General features: G+C 29.9%; 1 protein-coding gene across 2 annotated transcripts in view; it reads left to right on the top strand.

Annotated features, from left to right (window-relative positions):
* Window positions 1–14,575, top strand: part of LOC145243920 (uncharacterized) — a 322,843-nt gene extending 308,268 nt beyond the window's left edge. For both annotated transcript variants that reach the window (XM_080107032.1, XM_080107033.1), the window contains one exon: window positions 9,979–14,575. In XM_080107032.1, the coding sequence (XP_079963158.1) occupies window positions 9,979–10,827 (849 nt within the window). In that variant the 3' untranslated portion in view covers window positions 10,828–14,575. The remainder of the gene's footprint in view (window positions 1–9,978) is intronic.
* The last annotated feature ends 719 nt before the right edge of the window (window positions 14,576–15,294 follow it).

Here is a 15,294-nt window from a genome sequence, read left to right as displayed (position 1 = left end):
TGTGAGGACATTTTCAACCTATATACTCAACGAATTTTTGATCTACAGACTCGAAATTTGATATATAGAGTATTCAGACATATGAAAAACTTTTTAATCAATATTTATCCTGAAAAAAGGGCTGCTAAGGGGTAAAAAAAATTGGTACTTGCGGGTTATTGGATTTTTATCTGTTAACTGTTTCATAAATGTGCATGCGTTAATCTTTCTCATGACAGATTCATTATATTAAGAATAAGTAGGTTTGAAAACCCTTTTTAAAGATTGTGTCAAGTTGGCCTAATAGTTATACTTACTGTTTTAGGTTTTGATTTGGATCTCAGCTAGGGTATCTTTTTTTTTTTTTTTTTTTTTTTTTTTAATTTTATTTTACAAGAAGTGAACTGCTTAGAAAAAACATAATACTTGCATGCACATGTCTCGGTTTCTGTATGAATTAAAATATATTTATGCATATTTTATGACCAGGCAATGCCGGACAGCCCACTAGTGTTGGTATAAAATTAAAGTAAAAATGCGTAAATATTAGAAAAGGCACAAATTCTTGGTGCCTTTCTGATATGGGTCTTGATCACAAAAAGAATTGAAATGCTTTTTCTTTAAGCTACCATATAATGAATAGGGCTATGACAATAGCATGTTCTTTTCATTATTTTGACTAGAGTGTGTATCCATTGATATTTTTATGCTTTTATATAGTGATGTGGTTCTCGGTTGATTAACTGTCTAACTGTGTGAGATATATACTAGAGTCAAAACAATGAAAAGAATATTCTGTCGTCATAGCCCTAGTAATGAGCTTGTTAAATTTTCGTGTATGTGTATATATACTAGAAAAAGTACCCGTTGTTTACTGAGTTCAAAAACAGCCTACAGAAAATGGACTCTGATTTATGAAAGTATGATAGGTTATGAAAAGGAAAGGTTGTAAAGAGATAGCTTCGAATTTGGGGGTATCAAAACCAAAGCAAAATATGATGAAAGTAAAAATAAAATAGATAAACCCCATAATTTATTATACCATACCTGTTCACACTGAAACACTTATCACGATATTCTGTGGATCTATATTACAAAACCTTGTTAAACTTTGACATATTTCCATTCTATGGAGGTCATGCGTGAACGAACACCCCATAATTTTATTATACCATGTTTCTTCAAACTGAAACATAATTATCAAAGTATACTTACATAGATAGATATGAAAAGTCTTTATTAAAGTTTGTGCCTATTTCCATTCTATGGAGGCCAGGTGCGAACACAGACCCCACAATTTTATTATACCATCCCTATTTAAGTTAAAACATACTTATCAAAGTATTATGTACATCTATATCAAAAACACTTGTAAACTTTTTTTTTTTTTTATTTTAAATTTTTTATTTCCATACTTTGTGGACCAGGCGCATATGCAGACCCCACAATTTTAATGAATCATCATGCCAGATCAAACATACCCATTCCTGTGTCTCAATACATCTATCATATGTGATCAGTTTTCTATAATAGTCAACCATATAGGAGCCTATTCGTGACCAGACACACACACAGACGTTCAGCTTATATATATATATATATATATATATACACAAACATTTAACTTTAAAGAACTACATATATAACCAGTTTCTAGGATGTTTTTTAGAGAAATTTATTATTGGATGCGATTTTAAAGTAAATAAAAAAAAAAATACTGCCATGTCTTGTCCTATCCACCCTTCATTATCATCTGTTATGGACAGATATAATGGCACTCATCGTCATCTTGTTTTTAGTGATTGTATGTTTAAAAGTATCTATTTATTGGCGCTTCTACACTAACTACGTATTCCTTGTATTTTTAAGATGATTTTATCCAAAAATTACAAAAACCGATGAGGTAGAAAATTATAAATTATAGAATTTAAAGAAAACTAGCATGGGCGCCCAGCGTTTCCCGGGTGTTTGGATGTGTATGTTGAGCAAAAAAAAAAGTGGTATTAGGAAGGCAGGCTCTAACCCGTACTGCAAAGGAGGAAAAGAACGTGATAAAACCTAACGTTTATGCTGTTATGACCACCGCCAAACCGGAAGCGACATTTTTTAAAATTAAAGCTAGACAATCTAAAGGATAGGATAACTTTAAAAAATATCGGCGAAAAAAGTTACCCCCCCCCTGTAGAAAAGTGCCTAGTTGAAGGGGAAGATATTAATGTTTTTAGCCAATTTTTTTATATTTGTCGTATGAAAGATCGAACTTTAAAACGATACTGATCTTGGTAAAATCCGTCGCCTCTATTGAAAGTTTAAGGCAGACATGCAAACAGACATACATGCATACATTTATATATTGGTAACTAAAATTTTCGACCCAAACTGATGAAAAAGCTTGCCCTATCTCTGAATACCCTTTATGTAAAATTTCAAATATTTAGACCAGAAATTATCTGAGTAATTTGGAAGAGACCGCAGAGGTCAATTTTTTTAAACTTTGACCCCTATTATGACCCTTAAAATTTATTGTTTTGGCTCAAGTCAAGTTATTAAGTTAGATCCATGTCCAAGGAACCTATATCTAAAATTTCAAGTGCGTAGACCCAAAATTGTCGAAGGAGTTTGGTAGAGTTCTCAAAAATCAAATCGTTGAACTTTGACCCCTTAATCGCCAAATTTCTGGCCAAAAACCGATCACATCGATTTTCTCAAATCTCAGTACCCGGTATATCAAATTTCGAGTCTGTAGACTAAAAATTGACAGTTATTGCGTAGGGAAATGTACGCACGCACACACGCACACACTTTCACTTATATATATATATATATATATATATATATATGATCGTATTTGCTTATGTAAGACACAGAAGTGTTCAAAAGGTAGGTAATTTTCCATTTCAATTGATTTCATAAAAACAAGATGGCCACAATTTTTTACCTGCTAACACGATTAGGTTTTTAATAATTCAGTAATATTCAGGTAATTTTGACCGCATAATTTGGAAGTTAAGATTTTAATTTATTAGAATTGACAAAAAAAATCAGACCATTGTTATTTTATTTGAAACCCCATTTATCGACGACAAAATTCTGTTTTGAAAGCATAGAAGCACCTATTTATTTGAAAAAAAAATTTCAGAATGAGTCAAAAATAATCGGGCAGTCAAACATTTTTGTTGAAATAACATTGATATTTAGCTAATACATTATTAAATGTACATTAGACCGTCCGATTACTCTTGACCAACTGTGTGTGTGTGTGTGTGTGTGTGTGTGTGTGTATATGATATATATATATATATATATATATATAGTATATATGAGCAAACAGTTAATGAAATATGTTAAAAAAACACTTTGAAATGAGTTAAAAACATATTTAATCTGAAAAGGAAACACTAGATAAATGGATAGTCCTTAATCCGCGGAGTTTCGAAGAAATACTCTCCTTCTCATCAGAGGGTAGGAATTAGCAAAATGCAGGATCGGATTTTGCATGCAGAAGTATTTGATGAAACAACAAATAAGTCAAAGATCTTACTTGAAAACAAAAAGTTAAGCAGAGGGAATATGGTAAAAAAAAAGGTAATTACACATTAATGGATAGTCTGGTGGAAGATAAAAAATCCAGTGACGGTAAAATCCAAATGTAAAACTTCAAGAAAGTTAAAAGAATTTCCATTTGTACAAGTAAAATCCAAAGAAATCCCGTAATTGGAAGAAGATGGTCCATAATAATCCAAACGCAAAAATCCATGGAATAATTCACAAAAAAGTGTGTACAAGGAAAAAATAATATTAATAAAAGAAAAATAAGATGTGCTTTTCACTCTACTTCCAAGACATAACTATAAATAAATAAATAATTTATTTATAGTTATGTCTCGGAAGTAGAGTGAAAAGCACATCTTATTTTTCTTAGCCTGAAACTCCTTTCAAAGTGTTTTTTAACATATTTCATTAACTGTTTGCTCATATTATAAGCTCTATTTCCTATTTGGTATTATCGAGCTTTTATATCTGGCTGAGATAATTTTATAAATATTAATTCTTTAATATTTATAATTTACTTTAATTTTACCATCTTGGATCATTTTGGTAAATTCAATTGTAATGTTCATTATATATATATACAGGAATAGAGCAATTTCTGTAGGATATCCTGAGTGAAATGAATATCAAAGCATATGATTTTAAAGAAAAAAGTCAAATTTAGCCTGATCTTATCCTATTCCAACCTGAATGAGAAGAGCTAGCTAGGGTTTAGCATCTGATCTGAATAATTGAACAAATTTATAATCATTTTTGTATTTATTAAAGGGAGAATTTAAACATGGAAAAAGAGAGAAATTGAGAAAATAGACTTTGGAGGTGGGGTGGGGGAAAGAGAAAGAGGGACAAAATAAGGGAATTAATGGAATTTATAATTGTATATATAATTATAAATTTCATGTTCAGTATGTTGATATGCGGCTTAATTAGTTTGAGATTATCACATGTTAGCATTTTGAATCTGATTCAAATAATTCCTTTTGGTTTTATTAAACTTATCAATGTATATAATTAATATTTAAAGTTATTTCATTTAATCTATATTCTTAAACAGATCTTTTGCTAATCTTTTTTTTTTTTTTTTTTTTTTATCGACTTTAATGTAATGCTGAAATACCAACTCATTTTATCAAATATTTCTCTGAATATGGAAACCTTACAAACAGTGCATTTTAAGTACATTTCGAATTCAAGCAAAAGGCTTTGTTTAATTTGGATTTGGGTTAAAATCAACAAAAATTAACTATTTATCATAATTTCTTTTGTTAATCTTTGTGATGAAGGTTGGTTAAATTTTAGCTGAACCGAGTCTTAAGTGACCTCTTAAATCTTGTTTCTTTAATATGCCATTAGCACTGGTTTTGAGAACCTGTGAGTGAGCTTACAAATTATATACCAGGTTATAGGTATTCAAGAAAGAAAACTCATGAATTTCAGGTTATTAAAAGTGCTCAATAAAAGAAGAGAGAGATATATTTTTATTGATATAAACAGATTTATAAGGTTGCGACACTGGACATGCTAATATTTCGGACAGATGGCTGGTTAAAACCGCAAGTCCTCGACAGGCGACTTAAAAAGAGTGTCTTCCACAGAGGAAAACCAGTTCTCAAATGATGGTTAGCATGTCCAGTGTCACGACCTTATAAATTTGTCTATATCAATAAAATATGTATATGGGTATGCATTTAGTGTGTATGTATGTATGTATGTATGTATATATATATATATATATATATATATATATATAAAATGACTTCCTTCAGTCTTGACAGACTATGGATAACCATGAAGGGGTACCTGCACGTGAAATTTTTGTGGCAAGAGTTGCACAATCTCCAACCACACTTCTGAGTCGATAGTGTCGAATATCAGTGGCGAGTGGAGGTTCAGAATGACTGGAAACGATGCAGAGATAAGCAGGAAACACATACAGTGCCTAGAATTCCCAATTGGTCACCCATCTGGTACTAGCCAGGCTCAAAATTGCTTAACTTCGGTGTGTCAATGTGATTATGCTATATATATATATATATATATATATAATGGAACATGAATCCGAGTTATTTAATGAATTTCTATCATTCAACGAAACACTTGTAAGACTAATTATATTACGAATAAAATGAGCGATGTAAATGCGTCTTTAGTTTGGTATGTTTACTTTTTTATATTAGAAAAGGGAGGTAATTCATGACTTAACATATGTAAAGTTTTTTTTTGTTTTTTTTTGTTTTTTGTTTTTTTTCGTATAATTTTTCTAGTTCACTGATAATTTCTTGATCTAATTTGTTTTTGCAATCATTTTCTTTACTTTGGCTGTATATGTCTTTTCCAATAATCATGTAAATTTTTGAAAAAAAAATCTGTTTTGCAAATTGTCTCTAATTAAAAGTCTGACTTTATTTTTTCAGTCACCAATTTTCAAGCATTTAGGTACTTTTTGGTGAAAAGGATTGTCTTTTTATGTCTTTGGGGGGAGGCTGGGGGAGGTTGGAGAACGAGACCAACATGTTCGGCATGTAGTGTGTTCATGACTAATCAATCTAATACAAAAAAAAACGCATGCGTTTGCGTTTGTTTGCTAATTGTTGTTCGTTATGCACGAAAGCATGACTTATTAATCAACGCATGTTTTTAAACACAGAATCGATCCGTTTTTCTTAATTTTTTAAAGTTTTATTAACAATTCAACTTTTGAAAATTGTTTTCTTTGGTCCCCCCCCCTCTTTTTTTTTTTTTTTTTTTTTTTTAGTAAGAAATAAACAAAAATTACTTGACATATTTTGTTGGTAAAACAACTTCATATTTCAGCTGACAATAAGAAACTTAAATTTCTATGTGATTTTTGTTAAAACAAAAAAAAAATTTCTGGCTGGTCTTTTGATAATAGATCAAGTCTGAAAGGAAGACAAATGTTCTAATTGGATTTACTTTCATAATATTTACCATTTTCCAAGTTTCACATTCCAAGTAAAAAATTTTTATCCTTAGATTATTTTCCCTAGCATGGCTTATAGGCGACATGTGGCTGCTCTTTAATCAAAGATTGATGCCTGAATAGCCGTATCCTCATAACAGGGAAAATGATGAAGCACAGTAAGCAATTTTCCTCCTTACTCTTACTTGCTCTTATATTAGGCAAAGCCACTCTATAAGTTGACCTGATCTCATAAAACGCTTCAAGGAGATCTGGATGAGTTGCTATATTTTAATTTAGTTACATACTATAAATTGTGTGAGCTTTTAATGACAAGTCTATATTCCAAAGTTCATGATGTTGACCATCTTATAATTTATTCCTTTAATTCAGTTGACATTTACAATTCTTGACAGTATGTTTTGTAGCACAAAATTAATCACTTAATTATTATATCAATTACTGAATCTATTTTCCCTTAAACTCATCAGAAGAAAAAGCAACAATCAATCCATCAAAAGGAAATAAAGTGCGTTTTGACATAATTACAAATCCGAAAATTGGAAGAGAAGCCGTAAATATCTTATATAGTTCTATTACACCATTTTCTCTTCCAATTTTCAGATTTTAATTATAAGTTGCTCCAATAAAATTGCTTTTTTAGTCTTAAGACATTGTCAGGTGACAATAAACCTCTGGTCTTACTGAAGCCAGTCATTTAACCCAGTCATTATATATATATGTGTGTGTGTGTGTCTATTTCTAACAACTGTAGCAATTGTTTTTCTATTTTGATCCATCCTTTCAAGTTGGAGAGCCAGTGATTTAATGTTTTGCTAGAAAGTCAACAAAGACACCCCCCCCCCCGTATCTGCAAAAATGTTCATGAGCCTTGGATAGACACGTGATGAGTTACAAAATTAAAATGTGAATATCTCAAATTGATTAAACCCAAAAAGCATGGATCAAAAACGAAACAAATTGCTACTGTTTTTTAATCAAATATGCATCACAGAAAGCAGGTTTCATATATATATATATATATATATATATATGAAAATTTTGAATTCAGTAAAAAAAAAAAATAATAATAATAATGACAAATTTATTTGCCAATGAATACAAAAATGGAGCTTGATCTGATTAGGACTGTCTTTATAAATATTGATTCTAATATTTGTATGGACATTAATTTTACAGTATTATACGATCTGAAAGTATTTCAAAATTTCACACACACGGGAAAACTTTTGATTGAATGATGAAATTTCTTCTGTTGTACTCTTTGATCAAATTGAAATATACTTCTCCAATACTCTCTATTGTTATAGTTTTAGAATATATATGCTTAATGAGTCCATCTCCCAAACCTATTAGGTTTTTGTAAAGACAAGAATTTTGTTTAATTATTATTAAAAAAAAATTAATATATTATCTAAAATACTTGTCTAAATTTTACAAAATGTAAACATTTAAAATATATATATAAAGTAATCCTATTTATTTTCAATAATTGCAATTCTTGAAAATCCGATTAATAATTTAACAAGTTGATGCCTATCCGTCTATGTGGCTATTACTTTGCCTTTCTAATCAAGTTATGGCCAACTCTGTTCTAAACAAACTTTGTTGTTCAAGCAATTAAAATTAATATTTGTTTTCCTTTCAGCTGAATATTTCTTTTAAAATCAGCCAAAATTAAGTTACTCATGGTCATGCAGATAAAATGCAATATTTTATTTCGATCAAAAAGCGAGCATACAATGTCTTGATTTTTTTTTTTTATAAAACATTGCGAAAGTAAATAAGTTCATCTTAATTTGAAATTATTTTCCGTTAATATTCTTTTTACATGATTTAGTCTTTATTGTCCATATAAGTTTTTTTATTGTCTAAGAAAGTAAAGTTTTATCTCTATAAGGATCCATGTTAAGTATATCTATCTCTTCTGCAATGATATATATATATATATGTATATATATAGGAAAATTTGGAATTGAATGCAGGAATCTGAATTGTTTTCTCTTGTATCCAGTTGTACTCTTTCACCAAAATGAAATATACATATCCAATAAATTACTCATAATCTTGCAGATAAAATGCCATATTTTTATTAAATCAAACTGCAGAGATATGATATCTTAATTATTTTCATGAAACCCTTCAAAAATATTTGTTACATAATTTCTAAAAAAAATAAAAATTTTAAATATTCGCATTACATCATTTCTAAAATTTAATCTTATATTAATATAAATGTTTTTTATTGACCAAGAAAGTAAAGTTTTATTCATATTTAAAGGTTTTCATGTATATATCTGCACTTCCTATGAACTCATGGAGCAAGACATCAAATAACATTAATCATAATTTAAACTGTTTCTATAAGGACCAATATCAAAGATGCCATTTTCATTACTAATAAAATGAAGGTATATTTATCTTTATGCTCATAACTATTAAATATTATCATTATTCCTTGGGTGTAAAAACATTAATAAGATTTAATATGGCTATAATTAAGTATATCTATCTTGTCTGAAATGGAATAAGGGATTGAGATACCAACATAATTGGATTTAATAAATATAATACTATTTGGATCTAATGCATTCATTTATGCATTAGGACCCGTGAGAAAGGCATCAATCTATGATTTCTTTACTCCAGTTATGGGTAAAATAGCAACTTGGGTTCAATTTCCAGACCTGTGAAATAAATTATTTGATGTCATTACTAGGTCTATCACAAGAGAATATTCTTGCCATTATTTTGACTGAAGTATATATCAGTTAATATCTTTATATATTTTTAGGTAGTAATGTGGTTCTTGATTGATTAACTGTGTCGGATATATACTCGAGTCAAAATAATAATATTCTCTTGTCATAGCCCTAGTCATTACACACAATCATTAGCATATAAAAAAAATAGTGATACCTACTATACTAGTGGAATAAATTCTGATGGTTCATTTTTGTCCATGAAACGATCATACAAATAACTGTTGTTGATATTGAATTCTTGGATATACATTAATGTAATAAATTACTTTCTTTGAACTATATATATATATATATGATGGACTCTCCCGTCGATTTCGACGTATGAGCTTCCATCACAACTGTTAAGTTGTTCGTAAAACCACCCATCGGGTACTGGCCAGGCTCACTGTTGCTTAACTTCGGTGATCTGGTGAGAACCAGTGTGTCAATGTGATTGTGCCTATAGTGTGTGGATAACTATTTAAAACTGATATTTCACCTTAAAATATGCAGGTGGTCGTTCATTTTTTAAGCTACTTTCAAAACACGTTTTATTTCAAAAATGTATCTAAAAAAAAAAATTAAAAAAAAAAAAAAAATGACCTTGTGTTTTACAAAGTGAAAAATTAATCTTTTAAAAAGTTAAATATATTCCAATTCAGATGCTTCTATCCATAAATAATTTTTTTTTCTTCTTTCATTAAAACCTTTTTTATAACAAGTTCAAACTTTTAATTTTTATTCTTATTTTGTCTTAACTAGGTGAAGCCAACTGATGATTGCCTTGTCGGTGAAATCCATGAGAGTATGTTCACAGATCCACAACTTGGGAACTGTAACAGCAGAAGATACATTCCAGTCCTGCATTCGCCTTACGGGCAGTTCTCTCCATCAATACAGGCAGACGTTACTGCATCACAACAGTACATCATAAAGCCAACCCGCCTCCGTCTGCCTGCTGTCTCCTCCTCTTCTCAGTGTATAGGCGATGAGATAACCGTGCATGTCTTGGATCATGCACTCGACACTCAGGTGATATACGCTGAACCCAATCGTGCTCATATCAGTCATAATTCTGACGACTCTAACTGTCCTTTACCTGAAGATCCAACTTGTGATATACCCAACGCTTTGAGCTCTTGCTCACAAGGCAAGCTCTATCAACTCCCACATCAACAGCCTTGCTCGGTCATATGTTCAGCATCCAGCTACAATCATCCCAACCAGTCGGAGGAGGACAGTGATGAAGACTTTTATTTAAAAAATCTGCTTTTGGATGAACTTCACATAAGTGAAGAAGATCTAATCACGGACAGTGACGATATAAAAAAAACGGTTGGCCCCGTACCCAGAAACTACCCCAACGTTATAAATCCTGAGTGCCATGGTGCCAGAAATGACGAAAGCAGTAACCACCTGGACAGCTTGCCGGAAAACGGAAAGAACATTTCACCTACTTACCCATCTTGCGCTGACGGTAATGAAACTGTAGGGTTGACTGATGATAAATCAACCTCACAGCTTATCACCAGTTCATACAACGGACCGCTGGCAGATTTAGACACTGATCGGGTTGATCATGATGATAGTGTTCGGAACTTTGTGTTTTGAACAAAGAAATATTTGACAATCATGTCATTCAAAAGGATTCATGGGAACGATCATGTTTTCATTATTTTTATTTTTTTTTTTTCAAATTTATGTGTAGTTATAATGAAAATGAGCAGTTAGTAGTCGTCAGTGTGATTCGTCCACCATCATGGTAAAGAAGAAAACCAGTTTATATATATATTTGAAAGTGAGACTCTGACTCTCGGACAAGACATCATTGCATTGTGAGGCTGTGCAAAAAAAAAAAATGATCAATTATTTTATTGGGGGAAGTAGCTGTGCTAGACTCATAGAGATGACGACGGTTGTAAAAGAAAGAATTAATAAAAGATAATTGTATATAATCAAAATACTAAAAAAAAAAAAAAACGAACAAAAAACAACATACCTTATATTTTCAGTTTCAGATACTGAGATTTACATAGCAAAATATGCATCATATATCAAAGCCGTTTGTAAATTGTGTTTGGCTACCAAAGACAGCTGAAACATTTCTTTATATTTATTTGGATAAACCACTGTAACAATTGATAAACGATAGATCAAAAGAAACAAAATAAAGTATTAAAAAAAAAACAAAAAAAAACATACGCACACATGCACACATATAAATGGAATTGTGAAATATTATTATGGCAGGGTTGGGGGTATTAAAATTGAGTTTATTTATCCTAAACAAACAAACAAACAAACAAAAAGTGTAATTTTTTTTTTTCTTTTTCTCCAAAATGTGACAGTATATCCGAAGTAGTCATTAATACCAACTGATCACTTTTACTTCTAAAAAAAAAAAAAATGAAGGAAGAGAAAGAAAAAAAAAACTGAACAAGAAAAATAACCATTGGGCTTTCTACATAACCATCTTCATAGGGTTATCAAATCAGACTGGCCACATGGCAGGAACTGCTCTTCTATCAACCATTCCTCACAACATTTTTTTTCTTTTCAAATAAATTTCGTAGATTTTGGATGAATAAATACAAAGACACTTTCAAGAAATATCAATGAAAATAATGTGATGATACTGTTAAATTTTTAGTAAAAAATGTTAAACCAATATAAAAGAGATATGCTTTAACTAATAATAATGTTAAATTAGTAGTCTTAATAAAAATGTTAGTAGTAATAATAATGAATTCATAATAACAAATGATAATTGGTTAATGGAGTGATAATTTTTACTAATAGTAAATACTAATGATTAATTTTTAAGAATAAATTTTTAAAATTAATAAGAATGAAATTATAACAAACCCAAGTTACTTATGAAAATTTTGAAATTAACGTTAAACTATTAGGATAATAAAATTTAAAATATCGACATCAGGAAATTAAAATAAGACAGTTTAAAAAATAAAATAAGTATTAAAATTATAGAAATTGTATTCAATATGGTATTATTTTCTCCAATTTCATAATGCTATTCAATAACATAAAAAAAATAAAATGGAACAAGGTAAATACAAGACAACATGACCACTTTGGGAGGAATTGAGGTTTCATCATTTCTGCTTTGTTGGAAGCTTATTTGTCTTATAAACTAGAGGAAAAATATTGGTTTTTCCTATATGGACGTTTTATTTGTAATTTTCATTTTTTTTTTTCCTTGTTCCATTTTATTATATTGAATATGTATAGTATAATAGATAAATAAGAATGGCAAAAATATAATTGCTTCTAATATTTTTAAGATAATGAAAATCATAGAATAATCCTTGCTTTCATTTGGTGGAAAAAAAAAAACGAACAGAGTGCTTGATTATTTAATAAGAGTAATATTATAGAAGTTCAGATAAAAATGGTACCTTAGGTTTCAAGCTACTCTAAGTGAAAAAAAATGAATTGCTGGGTTTTTCTTATAAACCACTTTTCTGCTTTTATCAGCCACGTTTTACTTATAGAGAAAGTCATTTCCAAAAGCGTTAGGTCAATTTTATAATCAAAACTCGAAACACACCAGTTTCTAAACCCTAACTTGAAACCTAAGGTACTGTGATAATCTGAAAGTCTTCAGCAACTACAAACGATAGCTAAATTAATGATAAAATGCTATTATATAACTTGAATAATGAAGAAGAAATAATACTAAAGATATGTATAGGTAATAAAAGGGGGACCTGGTGTTGCCTGGGTGGGGAGTTAAACCTCTCATAAAAGTAAAAAATTTATATCTATATAAATTCTAAAATTGTTGTTTTTGTATCTATTAATTTAGAAGTGGATCTTAACAAAGTCAACGGAAACCCTTTGATTCAGTATACAGGTTTTACATCTACTAATAATTCAACTGCATATATTCCAAATCAACTTGTGATTAATTTCAAAAGCAACTACAATTTTGTTTCAGAATTTTGGAATGAGAATTTGTATTATTTGGATTTGTCAGACTACTGCTCTACTCTTTGTTATCTTGAGAATGTTTTAGTCCATATGACTCTACCTTCTTCCAGGTAAAACTTTTGGAATTCAGAGAATCTGTCAAATTCGTGCTACCAGATCAGGCTGTGTTAAGATATTGGCTTCCTGAAATGAAATGCACCTAACATTGATGCTTTTTTGTTTTTTTTTCTATTTCCTTTTGCAAAACTTACGTTCTGTAAAACTAAAAACAAAAATAACCCACCTTTTCTTTCTTCCCTTTTCTCTATCTCCCCCACTTCCTGACAGGTTTCCTAACTTAAAATGTACCAAATATTAATACTGAGACCTTTTTCCCTCTCCCATTGTAAAACTCATGTTCTGCAGGGCAGGAAATAAAAACGATAAAATTCACTATAAAACAATCAAACCAGACACTACAAACTAGCAATTGAAGATACATAGAGCTTGAAGAATAAAAACCTTCTACAAAATAACTGGATGCGACATTAAATAAGCTGAAAACGGTTGATATGCCATAAAACAAAACTAATCAAACTTCCAGGTGAAACTTTAGGAATTCAGAGAATCTTTGTCAAATTCATGTTATGGAGTTGCAATAGCAGATTCCATTGTTCAGAATGTTGCATTTGAAGAAGGTTTGAGATTATGAATAATCCAAATACAAAAAATAATATTGAAATGATATTATTGCTGTTGTTTTTATTATCCCCCTCCTTCTCCTCCTCTTGTCTTGCATATACACATGCATTTCAGTCATTGCATAAAACTCACCATCTTCATATGAATAATACAAGTACAGCTTTTCTTAGGAAATACTGTAAAGATGCAATAGGATTTTTCTAATGGTTTCTTTAAATAAAAAAAAAATAAAGATTAATGCAAACGAAACGCATTGTATCTTCATGCTTAACTTATCTGTACAATGAAGGGATGTTATTTATGCCTGTTAAACCACTTTTAGGCTATTAAACCTAGGAACATGAAATTTACTGATATAAAAATATAGTTTGACCATATTTGGAGGAGACACAAAAACAAGATTGTTTTGGGTTTTTATGCTTAAAAGTAATTGTTTTCACCAAAGCAGCTTATATTTAATCTTTGTCTTTTTGTTTAGGCATCATATCAATTCACATCAATTCTGAGGCACTTATTTTTTTAATACCAGTTTAACACTCATGAAAGCAAACTCTACATCTATATGAGATTTCAAAGAGTATCGAAGTAGTTAAAAAAATTAAAAAAATCGGTGTAGTTAAAAAAAATATTTACATTTATTTCTCTTTTCTTAAGTGCCTTTACATCACCTTTGGTGCATGTGCAAAATCTCCCCCTTCCTATATTAAAAAAAAAACCCAGAAAGAAATCTGTATGTACATACAAACATGATAGAAAGAGAATATTGTATTCCAAAAATCAGGTACATTTTATTTTTACAAAACAGAAAAAAAAAAAAAAAGATTTTATTGCTAACCAAGAAGCAACTGTCTCTCAAAACGATTTGAAAACAGGTTGAAAAAAATAAATAATAATGAAAATTTGAGATTTTAGAAAAATATTTTTTACATGTGGAGGTGTGATATTGGACAAACCTGAGTTTGCTTAAAAATGATTTTCTTTTTACAAAAAAAATTATTTGATCAATTTATGATTTTTGAAATATATTTTCTTTCTGTCATGGGTACACATATCGTACAGATTTTTCTCTATTTTTGTTTTTAATATCATGGAGAATTCTGGATAAGCACCCCCCCCCCTCTAATTTGAATGAACTTTCAATTGTCAGCAAATGATGTCAAATTTTCCAGATTCCTCAAATTTTAGCTTGTTTCCAATCATTCTTCTTAGATTGTGTTGACATTAGTAATGAGACGATTTCAATATTTTTCCCGATTCCACACTAAATTCCTGATTCCTATACAATTACCGATTCTGATTCTTTATAAATCTCTAAATTTTTAAACTATATAACTGTACTTTTCTAGGATTACCATAGAAACACATGTTAAATGTGTAGATATTTTCCTAAACGTTAAAATATACTTGTGGCGGGATCTATCAATTTTAGCTTCACTGGTGGTTTAA

Source organism: Euprymna scolopes, chromosome 22 (genome assembly GCF_053919585.1).
Source record: "Euprymna scolopes isolate OS-2025 chromosome 22, ASM5391958v1, whole genome shotgun sequence".
NCBI classification, from domain to species: Eukaryota; Metazoa; Mollusca; class Cephalopoda; order Sepiida; family Sepiolidae; genus Euprymna; species Euprymna scolopes.
This window is presented reverse-complemented; position numbering and strand designations above follow the sequence as displayed.